This window comes from Typopeltis vanoorti, chromosome 8, assembly GCF_054136105.1.
Source record: "Typopeltis vanoorti isolate ZY-2024b chromosome 8, IOZ_Tvanoo_1.0, whole genome shotgun sequence".
NCBI lineage: Eukaryota > Metazoa > Arthropoda > Arachnida > Uropygi > Thelyphonidae > Typopeltis > Typopeltis vanoorti.
Window position 1 is genome coordinate 53,673,034 of NC_143556.1, and position 23,349 is coordinate 53,696,382.

General features: G+C 34.1%; 1 protein-coding gene across 2 annotated transcripts in view; it reads right to left on the bottom strand.

Moving 5' to 3' along the window:
- Fbw5 (F-box and WD repeat domain containing 5) overlaps nucleotides 1-23,349 on the bottom strand; it is a 120,270-nt gene that overhangs the window by 88,443 nt on the left and 8,478 nt on the right. For both annotated transcript variants that reach the window (XM_090397235.1, XM_090397234.1), the window contains exons 2-3: nucleotides 18,963-19,025; nucleotides 10,692-11,113 (exon numbers count right to left, since the gene is read on the bottom strand). In XM_090397235.1, coding sequence (XP_090253361.1) covers nucleotides 10,692-11,045 — 354 coding nt within the window. In that variant the 5' untranslated portion in view covers nucleotides 11,046-11,113; nucleotides 18,963-19,025. The remainder of the gene's footprint in view (nucleotides 1-10,691; nucleotides 11,114-18,962; nucleotides 19,026-23,349) is intronic.

Below are 23,349 nucleotides of genomic sequence, written 5' to 3' on the forward strand. Positions count from 1 at the left end.
CTGAATCCAGTTTGTTCTTCACCAAGCTTTTCTTCCACAATTCTTCTCAACCGTTTCTCAAGTATACTTGCATAGATCTTGCCAGGAACACTCAGTAGGGAAATACCTCAGTAATTCTCGCATTCAGTTTTATTTCCCTTTTTATATATGGGTACTATGAGAGCTCTGCTCCAATCATTGGGAATTCGTCCCTCTGTCCAGGCTTCCTGAACTATGCAGTTCGGCCACTGTAAGACCCTTATACCACCATACTTAGCATTTCTGGTCGAATATCATGAACTCCTGCTGCCTTTCCACATTTCAAGCCTTTGATGGCTTTTTCTACTTCAAGTATGGATATGTATTCCTGACTGCATGCCTGGTAAGTGTTTTTTACCACTGTGCTCTCATCACTGTTTGTTTCATTTAGCAGTTTTTCAAAGTAATTACTCCATACTTCAAGGATATCTTTTTCTCCCGTTTTCATGTCACCTTTATCACCTCTAACTCCTTTTACAGCACTCTTTCCTCCATTCCTAAGCTTCTTCAACCACCTCCAGAATATTTTGCCGCCTCTTGATATTTATTTTCTATATTCTTGCCAAAGTCCTCCCATGACTTTTGTTTAGCTAGTTTTACACAGTGTTTAGCATTCTTGAATTGGTCTCTGTATTCTCTAAGAGCACAAGCTGACTTATTTGACAGGAACTTTTGATATGCTTTCTTCTTTTCCTTCACTGCCTCTTTAACTTCCTGTGTCCACCAGGGAGTTCTGATTTTTTTTTTATCCTTGCAGACAACCTCACCACATGCCTCTCTGGCAGAATCAATCAATGTTTTCTTCAGAGTTTTCCACTGAATCTCCAAGGTTTGATTCCTGTTCTCAAACTCTTTCATTTTTTCTTCAATAATCTTTAGTCTACAGTTCACATCTGAGAGCTGCTCAATTTTTATTCGCTTTAAAACTTTCTTACATGTTAATGTTTTCAATATGAAATTCAATTTATCCTGATTAAGGCTAAATAGTGATCACTTCCAATTTCAAATCCTCTGTACACTCTGGTGTCTTGCACGGGAGAAAACATCACTATCAACAATAACATAGTCAATGAGACTTTTCTTATTCCTTACCTCCTCTCTCCATGTGAATTTATGCACATTTTTATGTTGGAAAATGGTGTTAGTAATAACCAGTCCATGTCCTGAGCAGAAATCCAACAGATATTTGCCATTATTATTAGCTTTGCTCTTTTCTCCAAATTTTCCCAATATATTTTTGTATGTCTCACAATCATTTCCTACTCTGCTATTTAGATCCCCAAAAAGGATGAACTTTTCCTTTTTTCATTGTGTCAGTTGCTTTTTCTAAAGCCTCAAAAAATTCCTCCACTTCTACCTTAGTAGAACCTTCTGTGGGACCATAGGCACAAATAAGTCTCATTGTCCAGTTCCCCATTCTCATATTTGCCCACATTACTCTACTTGAGACTGATTGCCATTCAAGAAGATTAGCCTCGTATTTTGTGTTGAATACCATGGCTACTCTTTCTTTTCCTTGATTGTCATTGCCTGAATATAACATTTTGTATTTATTGCTCAGAAAGATCTCACCAGTTTTTGTCTTTTTTGTTTCAGTCACCCTTATTATGTCGATCTGGTACTTATCTAATTCCTAATCTCCATTTCTTTGCCATTCAGGCTTCTTACGTTGATAGTACCGATCTTTAACTCTGGTGTTGTTGAGTTGGGGTTTGTTTTCAGATTTGTTCCAGTAGCTGACTTTTCACTGTTCGCCCTGGTTCCCTGGCAAAAACAATGGGGGGCTTTGTTTAACCAGGCTACGCCCCAGCTGGCATGAAATTTTGTCATGTCGTACCATCATTTTTTATTTTGGTTTAACCAATAAGAATACAATTTGGTCGGCTAAATCCCAAATTGCCAGCCCATCGTCGTTCAATCAGTATCCAAGTAGATACCTAACAGAGTGCACCACGAGAAGGCGAGGATTGGACATTAGGTCAGAAGCCCTGGTCGGTTCTCCGCATTCCTTTAAAGGCTATGTGGAGGTTTCCTCTCAGTTATACAGGCTTTGACTCTTAAGCACCTTGCAAGTCATTAAAAACAATGCTAAAAACAAAGACGAATCCGAAAACAATCCTTGCTATAAATTAATAGTAAAACCGATAGCTCAACTAAACAGCGAAAAAACCAAAAATCATATAAAAGAAAAAATAGACCCAAGAAAAATAAAAATATGAATTGCAAAAATGAAAAGTATTAATAATGGAGGAGTGTTAATTGAGTCCAAAGAAAAGACCAATACAGACTTGCTACATAACGAAACATCTAAGGAATGCAAAGACACATTAGTAGCAAACCAGTAAGAAACCTCTTCCAAGGCTGATAATATATGATATTCCCAGTGAAATTGATATGAACAATGCAATAGACTCAATCTGCATGCAGAACAAAGAACTCTTCACTGGCAACACAAAGATGATACAGAAATTTAACATGACAAATAAAAAAAAATTAACAAAAGAAACCCGATTATAAAAGTCGATCGAACAACGAGGACCAAACTTCTGAAAACCAGTGTTAAAATGCTATGGAGAATTTGCCATTGTGCAGACTATTTAAGCTTTCTGAGGGGCTTTAACTGCAATAAATTTCACCATCATACACAAGACTACAAGGGGGGGGGGAACAAACCACCTGTCCATTCTGCTCTAAAGAACAGAAGTTCAGCGAGTGCCCACGAAATAAGTCCTAGATGAATTGCATAAATTGCCAAAATCACAAGAAGCATGCCAAAACCAAAAACAACTGCAAACACATGGCACTAAGCAAAGACTGCCCGACATACAACTACTACAGACAGCTCAAAATTCAAAACATAGGTTATGGAAAGCAATAATAAAGCTTGTAGAAACAGCACTAATTTCCTGGCATACTTTCAAATAAATCTACAACGCTAACAAGGCAGTCAAGAACTTAATAGAACTCATAAATAGAAAAAATATAGGACTGGCATTAATACAAGAACCCCTACAACATCGACAACAAAATATGCAGCTTCCCAAGTAATTACAAAATATTTTCCAAAGGATCTGAAAGAAAGAGCTGCAATACTCGTGGTGAAGTCGAGGCAATATTAATTTCGCAGGTTAGCAACGAGGACTCGGTACTTATTGAAATTACATACCATACAGAGGAATTAAAACTTTTGTTGCAAGTATCTATCTAAACATCACACTAACATAAAATACAACTTAGAAAAAAAATGGACAACATCGTGGATTTTACCATCAACTATGGCTTAATTATTGGAATAGATAGTAACGCTCATTCGGTAGTATGGTTTAACGAAAACACAAACAATAGAGGTAAAAATTTGGAAGAGTTCTTAGCATCAAATTCCCTGCATATACTAAACAATGACTGTAATACTCCATTTGAAAATAACAGAGGAAGCAGCTTCATTGATCTGACACTGGCAAACAACGCTATTTTACCCAGGGTTTCTGAATGGAAATGTGAAGAAGATGAAAGCTGTTTTGATCATCGCATATTAAGTTTCATCATCAGTAAAAAAAAAATATAAATGGAATAAACAACACACCCCATCACATTGTTGGATTGTACTTCTTTCTTTTTGATTCGCCATCTTGATTTAACTTTGTTCTTAAACAAGTAATAAGTTGCTAGTTGATTACTAATTTAAATATAGAGAAATTTATATTTTTAGACTGCGCCATTCTATATCTAGATGAGTCTAATGAAATTTAGTGAAACCAACCATCAACTATTTTTATATCAATATTATTTCTTACATAGACCGAGTTTATCTCTTATATTTAAAGCTCCCACTAGGTCCGATAATTTCAAGAGCGGTGCAGTAAAGGAGATTCAGGCAAACACAATTATAAAATCATCAAAACAAAATATTTAATTCTGGGTTATATATTATACATATAAACTCAATTCTGAGAACAAGGTAATATAAATGTCTTGGCTTAACTGGTCACAACATCTTACAGATTCAGTCTATGGGCATTCTGCTATCAGACTTATAGCTTTCACAATATTAAAATAACTTTTAATAGAGTTCAATATCACAAAATCTTTTAGTAACAAATTTTACTATTATCACACAGTTAGTTAAGTCTCAATACATTAATGGTGCCAACAACTGCTTCATGAGTATGCACTTTCATACTTCATACTCCGGCTAATTTCAGCAAAAAAATGTTATAGTTAATGTGGGGAATAAAAGGAGGAATTACACATATATCTCTGCACCGAAGTAACATAAAATTGGACAGTTCTTACCGGATAAATCCTTTGTTCATCAATTTCACTACGGGCACACTTTATAACTATATTTACTTAGTACACTATGGCAACACTATTTAGAATAAATCTTCTCAATGATAACTGAACTATTAATGGTCGCACTTCATGTGTATAGACGTACTTGGATAAAGGAAAATGCTCATTCCTTCTTTAACACTATTCGACCAATTCAGCTCTCTGTTAAAGTTCCATGAAACTCTTGGAACACGTGGTAATTCTTTAACTTCTAGAATTATACTCAGTTGCTTATTACTTTCCGGGTCCTTAAATATTTCAATTACAGCACCAAAGTTCTAGACACAGCAATCCTTTGCATTCACTTTGCTACCTCTCAGTATTCTCCTCGTCTGTCTGAGCTATACTCAATGCTTTCATGTCCCACCATGGTCGGTCCTAAAAAAGAGAAGAGCCTCGGTTTTCTCCGCTCTTAGCTTATATACCTCCCTTCTCCCCCACCCCCCCCAAATTGTTTCTCACGCTCTAGCTTATGTCAATTCTTTCTCTGCAGTTGAATATCATTTCTCGCGATCCAAGCACGCACTAGCTATTTCTAGCCCGTCTCCATAGTAACAAACAAAATAAAATAAAAACAGAAATATTGCATAACATTATACCTTTACATACTGGTAGTGATAAATAAAAAATTAAAATATTATAATTCACATAAGGCATATTAAACTTATATATACAATTCCTCATAATATTAAATTAGGAATAATCAAAATAAACAGAATAATATTTCAATACAAGGTTCTATCATTGCTAAAACATATTTTAGATTAATTAATAAAATTTAATAAATAAACTCAAGGCAATTACATGAATAATAATTTACAACCATGGGTTTAATATCAAATAATTTTTACAAGTATAGCCTTTGGTATGGTGGATTAAGTTGGATTCTGTAAGGAATATTAATCATTTAAATTTCTCCTTATTCAGAATCCAACAGCATTAACATCAAGTACTTCACAATAAAACCAGTCTAGACATATTTGCTAAAGTATTAAAAAGAGAATTTTCATGCCTAATCTCAGGACATCACTTTAATGGGATTAGCAAACAACAGCTCAGCTTAGAAAAGAACCTAGCCATCTGGGCATCAGAACAAGATGATACAGACTTCCTTGCTTATGTGCTTTCATCAGGTCGGTAAAAATCCAGTGACCAAACACTCTGAACAACCAAGAAGCTAAACATCGAAGGAAGAAAATCAGTACCTTGGTAAAACGCTGAATTAACAGTCCTAAGAAAATGTGTTAACACACTCAGACAACTATATCAAAGAACATACCATAACCAAGATTTAAGAGAGAGCAGAAGACAGAACTACTATATAAAGCCAAATACAGCTATCAGTCCAAAATTACAAACACAAAAACAGAATCATGGAAAAAATTCTGTACTGTTTCAACGGTATCGAATCCTTGGAATTGCATATATAAATTAGCAGAGAAAGAATAAGACAACACCAATATTATCATCCATCAAGAAAGCAAACGGCACCTACACTAAAAACTTAGCAGAAACTGCAGCTATTATGATCAACAAGTTTATTCCTGATGACAATGAATCAACAGATGAAGAAATCCACAAAACTTACAAAGAATGAAAACAGACATAGATACTCCTAATGCCGACTTATTTACAATTAATGAAATCGAGTCAGTATTAAGATCAATGGATCCAAGTAAAACTCCAAGAGAGGACAGAATAACCAGCAACATACTCCTAAGAGTGTTTGTTGATTCCCCCTTTTTAGGCATTCATTGTAAAAAACCAATGCCTAAAAAAGAGGGTGATTTCCTAAAAAGCTCTAAAATTATACCCATAATCAAACCAGGAAAAGAAACATCCAACAAAATTAGCAAATACAGACCAATCAGTCTCAAATGTTGCTGGTAAGGTGCTAGAAAAACTTCTGATAAACCAAATAATGCACTATGTCTACTCAAGAAATCTATTAAGCAGCAATCAATATGCATTTAGACCTCAATCCAGCACAGTAGATGTAATTATGGAGGTTAAAGAGTTCACAGAGGACATTCTACAGCAATAAAAAAAAAAAAGATGTACTACTGATTTCACTCGATGTACAAGGAGCTTTCGATGCTGTGTGGTGGCCAGTCATAATCAATCAATTAAGAGATTTAAAATGCCCGAAAAACTTACTCAATCTTTCAAAAAATAATTTTACAGACAGAAGAGCAACCATGACATTAAAAATTACAGCTGTAGCAAAAAAAGTCAAACAAGGCTGCTCGCAAGGCTCCTGCTGTGGACCAGGCTTCTGGAACATCCAGTACAACTCGCTATGAAGACTTCCTTTCACTACCAAAACAAAAGTTATAGCTTTTGCCAATGATGCGATGATAATGATTCGGGGACACAACAGCTTACAACTAGAAGTAATGGCCAACAAAGAACTCTTTAAAATTGCAGAATGGGCAAAGTCCAAAGACTCATCGAGGGAGAGTGTGCCAACAGCATCGAACGATGGATCCTTTCCAACTACTAATTGCACTCAAACTTGCTTAACTTTTTTCATGAGTCTTTGGACTTTGCCCATTCTGCAATTTTAAAGAGTTCTATAGTAGCAGAGGCTCTACCAATCGACCAACCTTTGCTGGCTAGCTTTTGAGGCAGTATGCTTTACTGCAGCTCTAACACTGATCTGCCTGAAAATACAAGAATTATCTCTAATATACGAAGTCACTTCATAAGATATAACAGAAATTCCAACATTGATCCAAATTACTATGAACATCCACTTCACTACAGTAAGTGGCCTCACCCAGCAAAAAAAAAAAAAAAAAAAAAAAAAAATATTAAGGAGAAAGAAAGCCCTGAAAGTGACGAATTCCATATATACACTGACGGAATCGGAACCGGAGGGAATGTCGGCTGTTCTTTCATTGCATATAACAGGCAGTTCATTATACAAGAACGCTGCTCTAGATTATATTTTCTCTGTTCCAACAACAAAACAGAACTTGCTATAGTTCATTCACTTACATATCTCCAGGAATTAGAAGTCAACACCTCTTATCAAAAGACAGCAACAATTTACAGTGACAGTAGAAGCACTATAGATGGCATAAAAAACAAGAACAACCATATAGCATTAATAGAACAGACAAGAAAACTGGTTTGGAATCTCACTCTATTGGGATGGAAAATCAAGTTCTGCTGGGTGAACACACATACTGGGGTAGCAGGAAATGAGAGAGTGGATCAGTTGGCTAAAGAAGCGACTAAAGAAACAAGTTACCAAAAGTACTTGAAATCTGCTATAAAAACACTTGCAGAAGAAAGAAGCCTAGACTTGTGGGAAGAAGAATGGAAAACATCAAAAACACATCAACAAAAGAATTCTTTCCTAGCATCAGAAGCGGACTCCGGCTGAAAAAACACACCATTTCTTCAAGTTTAACCACACTACTAACGAGACACGGAAAACCAAGACACTACTTACACAGATTCCATATCCTGGAATGAACATCATGTATTTGTAGTTCACACCTTCAACAGACTGTTGACCACATACTTTACAACTGTCAGCTACTGGACTCCATCCGCATGCCCTTAATGCAACACGTCATTACTTCTGGAGACAAGTGGCCAGTGTCAAAACAGAGACTTATCGAAAAGTATTACTCAGAACTAATTAAATTTACCAATAAGATCAACTACCAGTTGTTGTAAAGTAACATAAATTACTGATATTGTATGAATTATATAGTATAAATATATGTATATATAAAAATATAAATGGATATAAAAGGTCGGAATATGTACATATAGATGTAAAAATATAAATATTGATACAAAATTGGAAATGTAAATGTTAATCAGTACTTGGAAGCTACATGTAATATATGTATTGTATGCAATGGAGCATGTCAGAATAAACTGCCTCCTGGTAGGGTTACTATTAGGAGGAAAACACACACACACACACACACACACAAAGCTATACTACTGTTGATACTGTATGCTGCATCTGCTTGGAAAGATGCTAATATCTAAGAAAAAACCCAACAAAAGTCAAATTAGTTCAATACCTTATAACCATATGATTAATTAAACGAGACAGGACACTATCTTTTGAGGCAGCTTGTGTTATTGCTGGTTTAACACTGATCTGCCTGAAAATACAAGAGTTCCATCTTATATATATATATGAAGTCACTTCTAGAAGATATAATGGAAATGCTAACATTGATCCAATCTTCTATGAATTTTCACTTCAGAGTAAGTGGCCTCACCCAGCAAAGAAAACATTAAGGAGAAGGAACGTTCAGAAAGTGACAAATACTACACATACATGATGGAAGTAAAAACAGAAGGAAATATTGATTGTTCTTTCATAGTATATTATAGACAGTCCATTATACAAGAAAGCTGTTTTAGACTGCATATTGATTGTTCTTTCATAGTATATTATAGACAGTCCATTATACAAGAAAGCTGTTTTAGACTGCATCCAGTGTTCAAACCACCAAGCAGAACTACTCCACTCCCCAAGAAGCAGACCCAGAAGAGATACCAAGGCAGAAGTCATATATATTTCCCATATAAAAGTAGTGAAAAGTTGTAATACCTCATTCAAATACTCTGGATTAGAGATAGTTACTAAAAGCTTTTTCACTTGGTTACAAATTAAAATAAAGATGCCAAGAAATTACATTGTTCGATTCTTTATCCAAGTGTAAGCAAACAAAATTTGCATGTGTATCCTTCTGCATTACTTCAATTTGGTATATCTTCTGGGTCTAGCTCCATATTCTGGGGAGTAGAGTGGTTCTCCTTGGTGGCAGGTTTTTGACTAAGTGGAGAAACTGCTGAGTTTACTGTCCTGTAGTCAGGAGTAAGTTTAATAGTGACCCTTTAGGGTTGCCCAGTGAGTACAGTGATCCTGAAGATCATTTAGTTTTTGGAGAGAATTTTCAACCCGTTTATGCACAGTAGACATAACTTTATTTTGTCCAGTTTTGTCAATGCAAATGATGCGATTCAATTAAAAATTGAGATGACTCAATTTATCTAATCAGTCCTACAATTTCAATAAAATCTGTTCATTCAGACCTTAGGAAGTGAAATGAACGTAAAAATGATTAAAACCCAAATGTTGCTAAGTGGTTTCATACCTACTTTCCAACCATGGGCTTGAATTCCACCATAGACATTGATGTTTGCGATTGTTTTTAGTTGAGAGATGGATTTCATTGCCCAGTGTGAGACTAATGCAAGATTTATTATAGGCTTGAAGCAGCTTGAGAAAGTTCCATGTTTGGTCTCTAGAGAAGGATTTCTAGATTATGTAAAAAATATATTAAAAAAGTAAAGAAATCCTTAACTAACCCATCTACTATAGAGGTTAGCAATGTTTCATGGGTGGGAGTCATGTAAAAAGTTGCACTGTTAACTGCCTCTATGATGACATTCTGAGATGAGGTAGGAGAGGTAAACTGACATTTCAAAGTACTATGGATAGTGAGTGTTCTGAGTTACAACATTCTTGAACAATGTTCATTATATATGCAAAAATATTCTAGTTTTTTACCATGAAAAAAGGATGCAATATCAAAACTAAAACTTATGTGAAATTATTTGAATTAGAATAAACAATAAAATTTAAGATAACAGTGTAGAAATTAGTCAAGATTTGGAAGTATATTTACAGGCAAATAACATTATTTCATGAAAACAATCCATCTGAAAATGTATTAAGATAAAAACATGTGGTCTTCCTTGTGGAACTAGTCAATATGCACAATAAGAATACCAATATTTGTTTTACAGGCATACAATATTTCTATACAGTAAATTATTTCACTTCTCTGCTTCTCATTAATCAATCAGTTTTTTGTTTTCCCAATGATAATAAAATAATGTAATTATATAATAAAACTAAGCAAACATGGAAGAGGGGCATCCAAAACAAACTGAAAGAAAGAGAAGTAGGATGGAATGATGTCAAGGCATTAGCCAGAGACTGAAAAAAGTTACATGCTGTTTGTAGTACCTTTAACACCATAAGCTAGAAGAGGACTAGGTAAGCAAGCAATAAAACTAACAATGATAATAAAATATTTCTTATCTTCAATAAGAATCATTGAAGGCATATAAGAATGTTTTCACCAGAATTAATCTGGTTAAGTGTTTTCTGAGAACATTCAGATTTCCTTGTAATTAACAACTCTGTCCATTTTTGAAGCAGGATTTTGCATCTATATCTTAAGGTTAACATATACCAGGAAGATTCATAGGCAATAAAATTACTAATTAAGGAATTTTCCTTACTTGGTTACATATAAATATATCTATTTAACTATATTACATATTTAATTTACCTTGATATATCCATCTTTTGAGCTACTAGCAAAGGTCTCTCCATTGTGGGAAAAGCTTACATGTAATACTTGATGAGTGTGATCATTTAAAATTTCTGTTTCAATTGTGGGTGCATAAAATTTAAGCCTTTTGTACTCATTCCACCAAGATATTTTTCCAGGTGCAATTGGTATAGCTTGATCAATTTTGAAATCCTGGCAGAAAAGTTTTTTCCATAATAATTCATCTGATGCCACTCTATACCAGGCTTTGCAAACTCCTCTTGCTTTCACCAAATCAGAACCATCAAGAAGAGAAAATATTTGCAACAGTAGAGAGTCAGGTAATAACTGCCAAAGCTTTGGTGAATCCATTATGCAAAAGATTTACAAAGATATCAACATGAAAATCTTACTGCTGCAGAACTCCTATTCATTGTTAACTGCAAAGAGAAAAAACTGATTAAAAGCTTGAATATTTTTCAGCATAAAGTTGAAAATTTAAATGAAAAAAAAAAACAAAAAAAAAAAAAACACTATTATGGAATTTAAATATTAGCATGCATGCATACTTATTAATATCGAACTTTCTGATTTCTTCATTTCAAATTCAAAATGTAGATATGGATTTATGCATAGGTTATACATTTGATTCTAATACCACACAGAAAGTTTGTTATAGTAGACAGCTTACTACAGTGAATTTCACTGAGCATAGAATAGCATTTTACCTATAGAGCTTTGGTTAGGATATTTCAGTATTTTGTTGTTTGTGTCTACTATATAGAGAATCAAATGTTTTAGGAAAGCCAAACTAAAGATACTGGCTAAAATTATTCTCTATACTGTATAGAATAGAACTGTATAAAGAATAATTTTAACCAGCATTTTTAGTTTGGCTTTCCTAAAACACTTGGTTCTCTATATAGTAGACACAAACAACAAAATACTGAAATATCCTAATCAAAGATCCATAGGTAAAATGTTATTCTATGCTCAGTGAAATTAGAAAATAACTAGTACCTATCATTGGAGCTTGACAAAAACACTCATCCATGGCAAGTAGATTTTGTCAGCTGGTGATTAATTGCAGAGTGGACAAAATAAAATATTTTTTATTTAAAAAAAAAAAAAAAAAAGATTTCTAAACAAATTTTTGTAACTTTAAGAAAACACAGACAAATATGCATAATATAAAGAACCATTCTGGTAACAAAAATTAATGTAACAAATTATATTTCCCCCCAAAAAATCAATGTCGTTTTAACTGTTCTTCCTATTCTTATTTATTGACTTCTTCTTCCTGGAATGGTTTTCACAACAATCGAAATATTCTCCAAACAACAATATAGCACCATTAATCACCTATTGACTTAACGGGCATATTACTAAAAATAGGAAGGGGGGGGAGTTGAGTAATTTATTTATTTATTTTCATGGCGAGTAGGATGTTGCATAATTCATCGAGTCCTGCCCATCATGTTATACATATTCATAATATAATTCTGTTTTGGGGCAACTGCTGTTTAACCTGTATGTTAATGATATTGGGGAAGATATGAATGGGGATATACAATTGTTAGCAGATGATGCAAAGTCGGGTCGAACTATTAGGAATAGAGCAATTGTGGCCCCTACAAGAAGACCTGAATAGACTGAGTGAATGGACATGAGATGAGGATGCTGGTTCCATGTTGCAAAATGGAAGGTTTTAAAATTTGGAAAACAAAGATGGGATGTAGAATTTACTCTTGGTGGAGATATATTGTTGGAGGTGGAGGAAATAAGAGATAGTTAAGAGATCTTGGGGTGATGGTGGATAAGGATCTAAAATTTAGAGGATATATTGCCAAAAGTGTGAGAACAATAAATTCCAGCAATGATGTGGATGACACTGACTAGAAGAAGTAAGGAGATTCTGATTCCATTGTACAGTATAAGACTATGATTAGGTCACATAAGGACTACTATGAATGGATTTGGTCACCTGGTTTTCAAAAAGATGAAGAGATGTTGGAGAGGGTCCAGAGGTAATTCACCAAAATAGTTTCTGATCTCTGGAATATTGAATATGAAGAAAGAGTTGAGACAATGTAATTTGCAAAGTCTAACAGATAGGAGCAAGAAGGATGATCTGATAAAGATGTGCAACTTGGTTAGGGGTTGTTACAGGATTAATATTGAAGAAGTTTTTCATAAAATGGTGGGAGATTAAGGGAAAACAAGAGATCATCTCTGGAAGCTGTATAAGGAGGCTTATGGAGGATAGGAGAAGCAGGATTTTTTTGCATGGGGAGTCGTGAATGATTTGAATGCACTGCGTGAGAATGTGTTTAAGGCATGATATGATGAGTTGTGTATATGACAAAAGGGACCTCCTAGATGAGTCTCTGATGCAATGGGGTCTTAGGATAATAATAATAATTACCAAATTTCTAACTTTCAGAAAATCAGTATATGAGACCACCTAACACGAAGTCAAATGGGCTAAACTTCTATTCTTTATATCAAATAATACTGAATCAATTATTGGCTGAAATGCAGATATACGCTGGTGTCCAAAACCTAAAGACAAACACCACTTCTGAAGATTACAGTCACAAATTCAGAACGAATCAGCTTGTGGAAACTTGTATAACTGATGAATTCGAGTAGAAAGCAAGTATATGTTCAAAATTTTGAATCATGTGCAAAGAGGTGATGTGGTAGAACTCAACAGGATAAAAGTTGCACTAAGCAAATTGTATTTATAGGAAGCTCTTTTCATGAAGGAATAAAGTTACAGATTTTAACGTCTTGTAATGTATCAAAGACATAACCTAGATGATTTCCTGCAGGGAAGAATTATTGGAAAGCTTGAAGAAAGCCACAGATTTATTGATATTGCTTGAGAGTTTGGAATCTCACATAGCATTGTATTCAGGCTCTGAGCAGCATTTCAAATCAATGGAATGTATTCCAGGCACTTGCTAAGAGATCACCCTCACTCTACCATGGAGCATGAAGACACATTTTTGGTCATAACAGCAAAACATAATTGATGCACCACGGCGGCTCAGCTTGTAAGTTGGCTGCATTCAAGCACAAGTACATGGATATCCCAACAAACTGTTGCAAGATATCTATGATTAGTAGGCCTACATGACTGAAGGCCTATATTCTGCTTCCCTTTAACCACAGTTCATTGTAGAGCATGTTTTCAGTGGTGTTGTATCCATAAAAGTTGGACAAGACACCAATCGGTTAAAGTACTCCTTACAGATGAGTTGTTTTAGTCTTCTCTCCAATTCTAGACGACGCTTGTTCTGGCATGAAAGTGGTACTGCTTACCATCACAAGAATGTTCTTGAAAGGGATAGATACAGTAGACATGGTCATGGTGTGGGGAGGCATTATGTTTAAAGAAAGGACAAGTGCTGGAAAAAGGGACTATGACTGGTGAACAATACTGCGAAGAAGTTCTTCAATCACTTTGTTTCCTGGTGCTGTAGGTGAACCAGGCCCGGCGCGAGGCAGGGTTGGAAAGGGCGAATGTCGCAGGCGGAAAACTTAGATTTATGTTACAATTATACTGGAGGCAGAAAAAATTAAAATAAAAAAATTAAATTGGATATATCATATATTTAAAAAATATTAAATTTATATATACATATTTATAAATATAATATATTTTATTCTAATTATCTTCTTCTTATTGTGCTATCTTCTATCGAAGGTCAGCGACCATCTTGGCGAACAAACTGCACTCTTGTGCTAATCTGAGCAGTTGTGCACTGCTCTTTCCTGTCCACGTCTTGATGTTGTCAAACCATGATATTCTTTTTCTTCCTCTAGTTCCTTTGCCATCAATTCTTCCTACCAAAATAGTTTGTAGAAGTTTGTATTTGCATTTCTCATGATGTGGCCAAGATATGATTTTTTTTCGTTTCTTGATTATTTGTACAAGATGTTTAGCTTTGCCAATGGATTTTAAGACATCTTCATTGGTAATTTTTTCTGTCCATGATATCTTTAGCATTCTTCTGTATAGCCACATCTCAAAGGCTTCGATTTTCTTGATAGTTGTCGCCTTCAATGTCCATGTTTCAACTCCATAGAGCAGAATAGATCACACGTAGCATTTCAGCATTCGCATCTGACTTCCATGTTTAGGTCTTTATTGCAGAATAATGTTCTCATTTTCATGAAGGACTGCCGTGCAACTTCAATCCTTGTCTTTATATCTATTTCTGGATCCCACCGTTCATTAAGCCAGCAACCAAGATATTTATATCTTGACACTTGATCGGTATTTTTCCCATTGAGTGTCAGTTTCATTGATGAGGCTAGATGTTTGCTGATGATCATGTATTTTGTCTTGTTGATGTTTATATTTATTCCCATTCTTTGGCTTTCTATATATACTCTGTCAATGAGTTTTTGGAGATCCATAATGTTATCTGCAATTAGCACGGTGTCATCTGCATATCGTAGGTTGTTAACAATCTTTCCATTTATTGTGATTCCCTCTGGACATTCTTCCAAGGCTTTTTTAAAGCATTGGAAGAATTGAAAAGAATTGAATTGAAGCATTGAAATCTGCGTATATGCTGAACAGGAGTGGTGAGAGCACACATCCTTGTCTCACTCCTCTTTTGATGTTAATATCACTGGTGATAATGTTGTCTAATTGAACGGTAGCTGACTGATTCCAATAGAGATTTGTTATTAGTCTTATGTCTTGTTCGTCTAGCCTTATTTGTTGAAGGACTTCTATTAAGTTAGTATGTCTGACTTTGTCGAATGCTTTTTTCAAAATTCTAATTATATAAGCTCCAAATAATTATTTTTATTTCGATAATCCCTGGGACCAGTACCGTTGACAGGGTGTAGCATAGAGGCAGCCTGCCTCCCGGCGCTGCTTAAAAAGGGCGCTCATTCAGCGTATTACGGCAACAAGATATTTTACAAAAATACAGCGTTTAGTTACCAAATTAAAAAATCACATTTTCCAATTGACAGTTAAATATGTGCTTATTATATTTTATCAATAAAAAAATTATAGTCATACATAATAAAACTAAACATTTTAGAACTCACTTATTAGATACTTAAGGAAACAACCCATAAAGTATATGATGTGAATTTCATAAACTTTTATAGTCTATATATATATATATATATAAATATATATATATATATATTAAATTATATTATGCATGAATTCTCCTACTCAAATTGCGAGTCACTATCGCCCCGACTTTCACGCTGGAGCGATAACTTGCTCCCTGCAGTAAACAATACGCCCACCACAACAGCTACTATACTGCAGAAACATGAAAAACAATTAGTTTTATCATGTCACCGAATAAGGTTCACAGACATTTGCAGACTGTGTAATATATTTCTCAACAAATAGTGTAATTAGAGACAACTAGGAATATAAACACTAACTAATGAATCGCATCTCTCCCTCCAACAGAAACTGCTGTATAGACTCAAGCAAAACCACATGTTGCTGGTGCAATGTATGGTTTTGCTTGACACTACCCCATCATGAACATGTTAAAACTAAGAAGTACATAGTGAATGCATTTCAGATATTATGGAAATCGGTTTAAAAGAATCAGCATTTCAATTCAATTGTCAGCTTGTTTTGTTTGGGTCGCATGATCTTTTATTAATACCGCACCAATCATATGCACTTCTTAATAGTTGCTTTTTCTCTACTGGCCTACAATCGCACGCATCTTTCACTTCTCATTAGTAATTTGTCAAGAATTGTTCATTACATATTTCAAGTCTTAAATTACTAGTAATTTTTGCTTGATATAATGGGAAAGAAGATGACTCTATTTGGGTAGATAACTTTGATTGCACACAAGAAAACCGCTCTCCAGGACAGAAGAAGTGATGGAGAATAAAAGCTTCTTGGTAAGTCATACTCATTTTCAGTTTTTTTTCTGAAAACTTTAGTTTCCGAAAATCCCAGCATATATCTTGCACCACGATTTTTAGCTTTAATTTTGGGAAAAAAGTGCGAGTTATAGTCGAGTAAATACAGTAATTTTTTTAGTTTTCAAATTCTTAAGTATGGATCATTGGTTAAAGACAGGATTTATAAAACGCATAAAAGAGAGCAATATAGCAGATATAGAAATAGGCAATTTCACTTGTTTCATTGATGATAAATTATTTATATTAAGTAAAAATGTATAGTATCTTTATAAATTTTGTTCTATTAAAAATAAATCTTTTTTTTTTTTTTTGTTTAATGTACATCTAAATTCAAATAAAACAGATATTTACAATGAAATATATTTTTATTTATTATTATTATTATTATTTCGATAAGGTACTTGGTATTAATGAAAATTAAAGAAGGGGTACACAGATATCTGAAGTTTCAGAAACACTGATCTATCCAAATATTTAGTCTGAAACATAGGTGTACATTATGCTGTTCGCTTTCTTAAATTCTGCTTCAAATTTGAATAGACGAAACTGCATGATATGCACTTCTTACATTTTTTTTCAGCGTCATTTCAATTTTGAATGTGAAACATTTGAGTGTATTGTGTATTCTGTGTTTAAGTGACTTTGGACAATTATTGACTTTCTTTTTAATTGTGTACTTATTTTTAGATTTTTGATAGACAAATAAAATTTCAAAGATAATAGTTTATAAATTATAAAGATAGTAATCAGAGGCACATTTTGCTAAAATGCCAAAATCGCTCATTGGGCAGCATACTTTACGTCTTACATTGCCCTCAATAATTATAGTTTATCTTTAATAATCAAATTTTCAAATTATTGTATAAATTAATTATTTTTAATAAATAATTTAAGGAAATTACAACATAAACTAGGATATACATTAAAATAAATTTTAATATACTTTCAATATTTCAGCAACGTCACGTTGCCATTTTCATAGGAACTTAAGAACAAGACACGTGCACGCAGGCACAACAAACAGTAAATGAGGAAGAAGCAGGAAGCTATTCTTTCTCTTAAAGTCCTGATGGTGCCCCTTAGCGGGCAATGTTGGTCTTCTTGGACGATTAGGCTGAAGGTCTTCTGATGTAGGTTTCCCAAATTTGAGGCAGTCTCGTGCAGCCTTTTTCCTAATGTGTACACATCACTACGAATTCTTTTAACAATCCCAACTACAGTTGCAAGTGTAGAGCGCAGTTTATCTAAATTAAGATTTATTAAAAATTATTTGAGGTCCACAATGTCCCAAGAGAGAGAGATTAGATGGCTTAGCCACTTTATCTATTGAAAGTGACATAGCCGAGACATTAGATCTAGAAGTAGTAGTAAAGTCTTTTGCCAAAATTAAGGCTAGAAAGGTTTCTTTTTTTTAAATAATTAAAATTGTTAATTCTTAATTCAGACTTTTTCATATTTGTTTTGTCATATTTAATGTGACTGATGTAATATTTATAAATTGTGTTAAAATTATGTACTCATTATATAATAAACACAAAAATATTTTATTTATTTATTCAGTATATATATATATATATATATATATATATATATATATATATAATTTTTATATATACATATAAAATTTCAACGAAAGGGCGGAAAAAAAAATCTTGCCCACACTCAAAAACTTGCTCGTGCCGGCGCTGAGGTGAACAATTCATTTTTATGGATGAATATACCACATCATACGTGAGCAGTGGAGATACTTCTGGAGACCAAGGATATTAATCAAATCTAGTGGCCAGCATGCTCACCATATCTCAACCCCATAGAACACATTTGTGATGCAATAGGGAGATGCATTGATGCTTGAAATTCCCCCTCCAGAAAACAAACAAGGTTTTATTCTTGCTCTGAAGTGGACCAGTTTGGGGTGGGCATAGTTTCTGTAAGCTCAATACATTAATTACTTAACTCAGGAAATTTGTAACTTTCACCAAAAATGTACTGCATTTTAATTTGTAGGAAATTTATAACACATTTTTTGGATAATATAATTTATTGGTACGCTGGCAATAAATTTATGTCCACATCTGGCTATAATCATGAAAAGGTTTTTAAATTCAGGTAAAATGTAGCCCGTCCTTAGCTTTTGGACATCAGTGTAGATTCATGTGTAGATTATATAAGTAAAGCCAAACTTCATAATTATAAATTTTTTTAATTTCCCATTCACAAAAATTTGAAAACTGACATCAGTGATAAATGCACTCGATATGTTAATACAGTGCATTATCTTTAGAAATTAATATTTTACAAATTATGTTTAAAATAATTGTACTTTCAAGTCTAAGAAAGGCAAATATAACTTACCTTATTTTATATCTTACAGTTAATTGAGGCAGACAAACCATCATTCCTGGAAGTGTAGAGTGGCTGATAAAGGAAAATCAAAGACTGTCAACTGATATGAAGAATTATTGATTTTTGATATGCTGTGATACACTAATTTTTAATTTCACATATATATGTAATTAAACTGCATACTTATATATTATATGAGGTGCTATCAAAAACAAACCGGACTGTGTCAGATACTGGGGGACAGGCAGAGTTACAGTCTCATGCCACCAGGTGTCACTGATGTAGACATTGTTGAGTCAGCCTACCATGTGGTGTTGAGCTGTGCACAATGGAACTTGTGTAATGTGCATCATTCTTATCACATGTTTGTGCAATTCTGAGATTTCACCATGAATGCAAAATTAGAACAATGGGCAAAACTGAGGAAATCTGCCACAGAGACCCTTGAATTACTTTGTAAGGCATATGAAAATGAAGACATGAGCTGAACTTGGTTTTGAGTGGCACTCATGTTTTAAGAAGGGCAGAACCAACCTTGGAGGATGACAAGAAGCTGGACAACCATCCGTCAGCACAACCCATGAAAATGTGGAAAAAATTCAACAGATCATCCGTGCAGATTGACCCATCAACATTCAGGAAGTTGCAGACAGAGTTGGGATTTCATATGGAGCAACTTAAGCAATTGTCATGAAAGATTTGAACATGCATTATGTTGCTGCCAAGTTTGTTCCAGGTCTCTTGACTTCTGACCAGAAGGAGCACCATGTGAATGTTTGTAAAGATCTTTGTCAAAAAGCCATTAATGACCAAACCTTCATCTCAAGGGTCATCAAAAGGGACGAGCTATGATCTGGAGACAAAATATAAATTGTCAGAGTGGAAGAGTCTTCATTCCCAAAGACTGAAGATGGCAAGGCAAGTCAGGAGTGCAACAGAGCATGTTGATCATCTTTTTAGAAATTAAGGGGAATTGTGCACCAACAATTTGTCCCACCCGATCAGATGGTCAATGCAGAATTTTACTGCAACGTTTTAAGGCAGTTGAGAGAAGAAATTTGTTGCAAAAGACTAGAACTGTGGCAAAGCTGCAACTGGCTCCTCCAAAACCTCTGCTTTAAAAATGCAGAGGTTTTGGCCACTAACAGCATGGCAGTCATCCCACATCCTCCTTATCTGCCAAATTTAGCCACTTGTGACTTTTTTGTTTACAAAAATGAAATTGAAGCTGATTGAAGGAGATCCAAGATGAATTACAAGTGGTGCTTGATGCACTTCAACAAAAACACTTTCAGGAAGCATTTTGAGCATGGCAAAAGCAGTAGGATCCCTGGATGAAAGGGGACTACTTTGAGGGGGGGGGGGGTCGAGTCCAAATTTAAATCAGATAAGTTGTAAAGATTTTATTAGTCTAGTCTGGTTTCTTTTTGATAGCACCTCATAAATGTGCAATTAATTAATCCTTACATTCTGTACCTTATAACTTAAGTCAATAGTTTTATGACAATCATGAAAAGTATTAAACAAATGACATACTAATGGTGTGAGTGGACTAAGGATAGGGGTATGCTGGAAAATTAACAACCAGCTAACTAAACAACAGACAAACAAAACTCAGTTCTCTTTTTGTGAGAATTACAATACAATTCAAAGTAAAAAAATAAATAAATAAAACTAAAAATAAAAAACAAATGCTATTATCAGCAAACATCTGTTTAATTTTACCTGGGTCACTTCTTATAAATGCAAGATCTTTGACAGACATTTAGAATGGGAATGCTATTACCTTTCTTTCATGCTTGCACAGTGATCAGAATACATAACAAAAATTATGGATACAACTACCATGTTAGAGTAAAACTTTAGTTTAATATAAACTAAAATATACACTTGACGTTTCAACCTTCACATTAAGGTAATCTTCTGAAGTATATATAATAACAAAGAAACAAGCTGCACTACAATCTACATGGCATGCTAAAGTTACTTTAGTACTAATCAATTTTCATTTTTTATTGATGACCATCTACATGCCATCCATCCATACTAGTTGCAATTTATATAAAGAATTTTATTTATCAACTGTTAAAACTATTTGCCTGACCTCTGGTGCTAAAAAAAAAACAACTCACTACATCAAAGCTAGTCCTGTTATTATTATTATTATCTATTAAGTTACAAAGTTAAATTAAGCTGGAGAGTATAGTTCGCCCACCGTTTGTAGCTCCCTGCTTCGCGTCTTTCCAAGAATAGTCGATTCATGCTGAAGGGGAGAAAGAAATGAAGGACGTACGAATTGGTCGCCAACACGTGAAATCACGTGCTTTATAGGTAAAATTTTCCAACTGTTATACAAGCAACATAGTTAACTACAATAATCATAAAAGAGAAGTTAATTTTCCACCGGTAATAATAAACAACTCATCTCACAATATGGACTGATTACCCTATTATCAGAATGGATTCTCCTTTTTCTAAGATGCGCAGAAGTGTTGAAGGATCTCTAATTGGTGGGTGAACTATAACTTGTTCATACAGAAAATAATAGATAAATAAACAGAAAATAAAATTCTTTATATAAGTACACATATAAATTGCAAGCGGTATGGATAGTGGCCAATAAAAAATGAAAAGTACTTAGAGTCCTAAAGTCAGGGTTTGCTGGAAACTAAGTGGGCTGAATGTGTGCCATCCAAATTCTTGGGATTTTTAAGCCCCCATTATTATTAAGATTAGGGTGGTTAATCAAAATTTCACAGGCTTCTTTAAATTTCCTTTCATACCAAGTTTTATATGAAGCAAAGAACAAGTACTTTTCCAATCAATTTGATGTAGGATGTTAAGAGCGTGATCTGAGAGGCCTGCTTCACCAAAATTATTATATTTTAATGTGTTGTTTGTGTTTTTTTTTTTTGTTTGTTTAACTGATAGGGATTGTACGTCCAGCTTCTCCAATATAAGGTTAGTTACAGGTGTGCCAATTAGGGAAGAGGATCCCCTTAGAGGTGTTGAATATGTTTCTTAATTTTAAAGGTGGTTTAAAAGTGGCATTAAGATTATAATGATGTAGAATACTATTAATTTTTTCTGATAATGTATAGGAGTGTTATGGTTTTACTGTAATCTATATTACTTTTTGATGAAGTAGAATTTTATTAATAGTATTTTTGTAAATATCCATTATTTATAAATGTATTGCTAATAATTTTTAATTCTTATTTAAGAGTTTGTTCATTAGAGCAAATTGTTATAGCTCTGTTTTTGAGGGTGTTGATAACTCCAAATTTTTTTGAAGGGTGGCGATATGAGTTAGCATGTATATATCGGCCGGTGTGCGTAGGCTTACGGTAAACAGTGAAGGATAGAATGCCTGAGGGAAGACGTGTGACTATCCAGAAATGAGAGAGAGTTCTGATTTTCAATTTCAATAGTAAATTGTATACAGTCATGTTGTTTGTTCAGGTGGCTAAGGAATGTGTTTAACGTTTGGCAGCCGTGTGGCCAGATAACAAAAACATCGTCAATGTATCTAAGCCAAACTGTAGATTTTAGAGTAAAGGAATCAAGAGCACGTTGTTCAAAAGCTTCCATATAAAAATTAGCAATTGGGGGAATAGTGGTGAGCCCATGGCCATACCTTCTTTTTGTAGGTAAAATTTATTTTGCCACGTAAAGTAACCGGAACGTAGTACATGGACAAAGAGAGAGCCGTAATATCCGGTGGAAATTTGTCCTGTAGAAGAAGAATTGTGCCATTGATTGGGACATTTGTGAAAAGGGAAGAAACATCAAAACTGAATAATCAATCACCTTTGCCAAGTGTTATGTTTTTAATTTTGTTTATGAAGTGTTGTGTGTTCTTTATATAGGAGGGGGGGGGAATGACCTACCAACTCCTTAAGTGTTGATGCTAATTTCTTGGCTAGGTGATAATTAGGGCTGTCTATTCCCTCAACTATCAGCTGAAGTGGAACGTTATGTTTGTGTATCTTGGGAAAACTTTTTTTTTTTTTTTTAGCACCAGAGGTGTCAGGCAAATAGTTTTAAAGGTTGATCAGTAACTTTAGCATGGCATGTAGATTGCAGTACAGCTTGTTTCTTTTTATATATATATATATATACATACATATATACACACATATACATACATATTCTCTGGAGTATACATACATATATGTATACTCCAGAAAATGACCTTAATGTGAAGGTCGAAACGTCGAGTTATATTTTGGTTTATATTAAACTAAAGTTTTACTCTAACACCGTAGTTGTATCCATAATTTTCGTAATGTATGGAATGCTATTACCTTAAGAAGTAACACAGGCAAAATTAAATGGACATTTGTTGAAAAATATCTCTGTAAAACTGCTAGAAAAGATAATTCCTACATAGTGT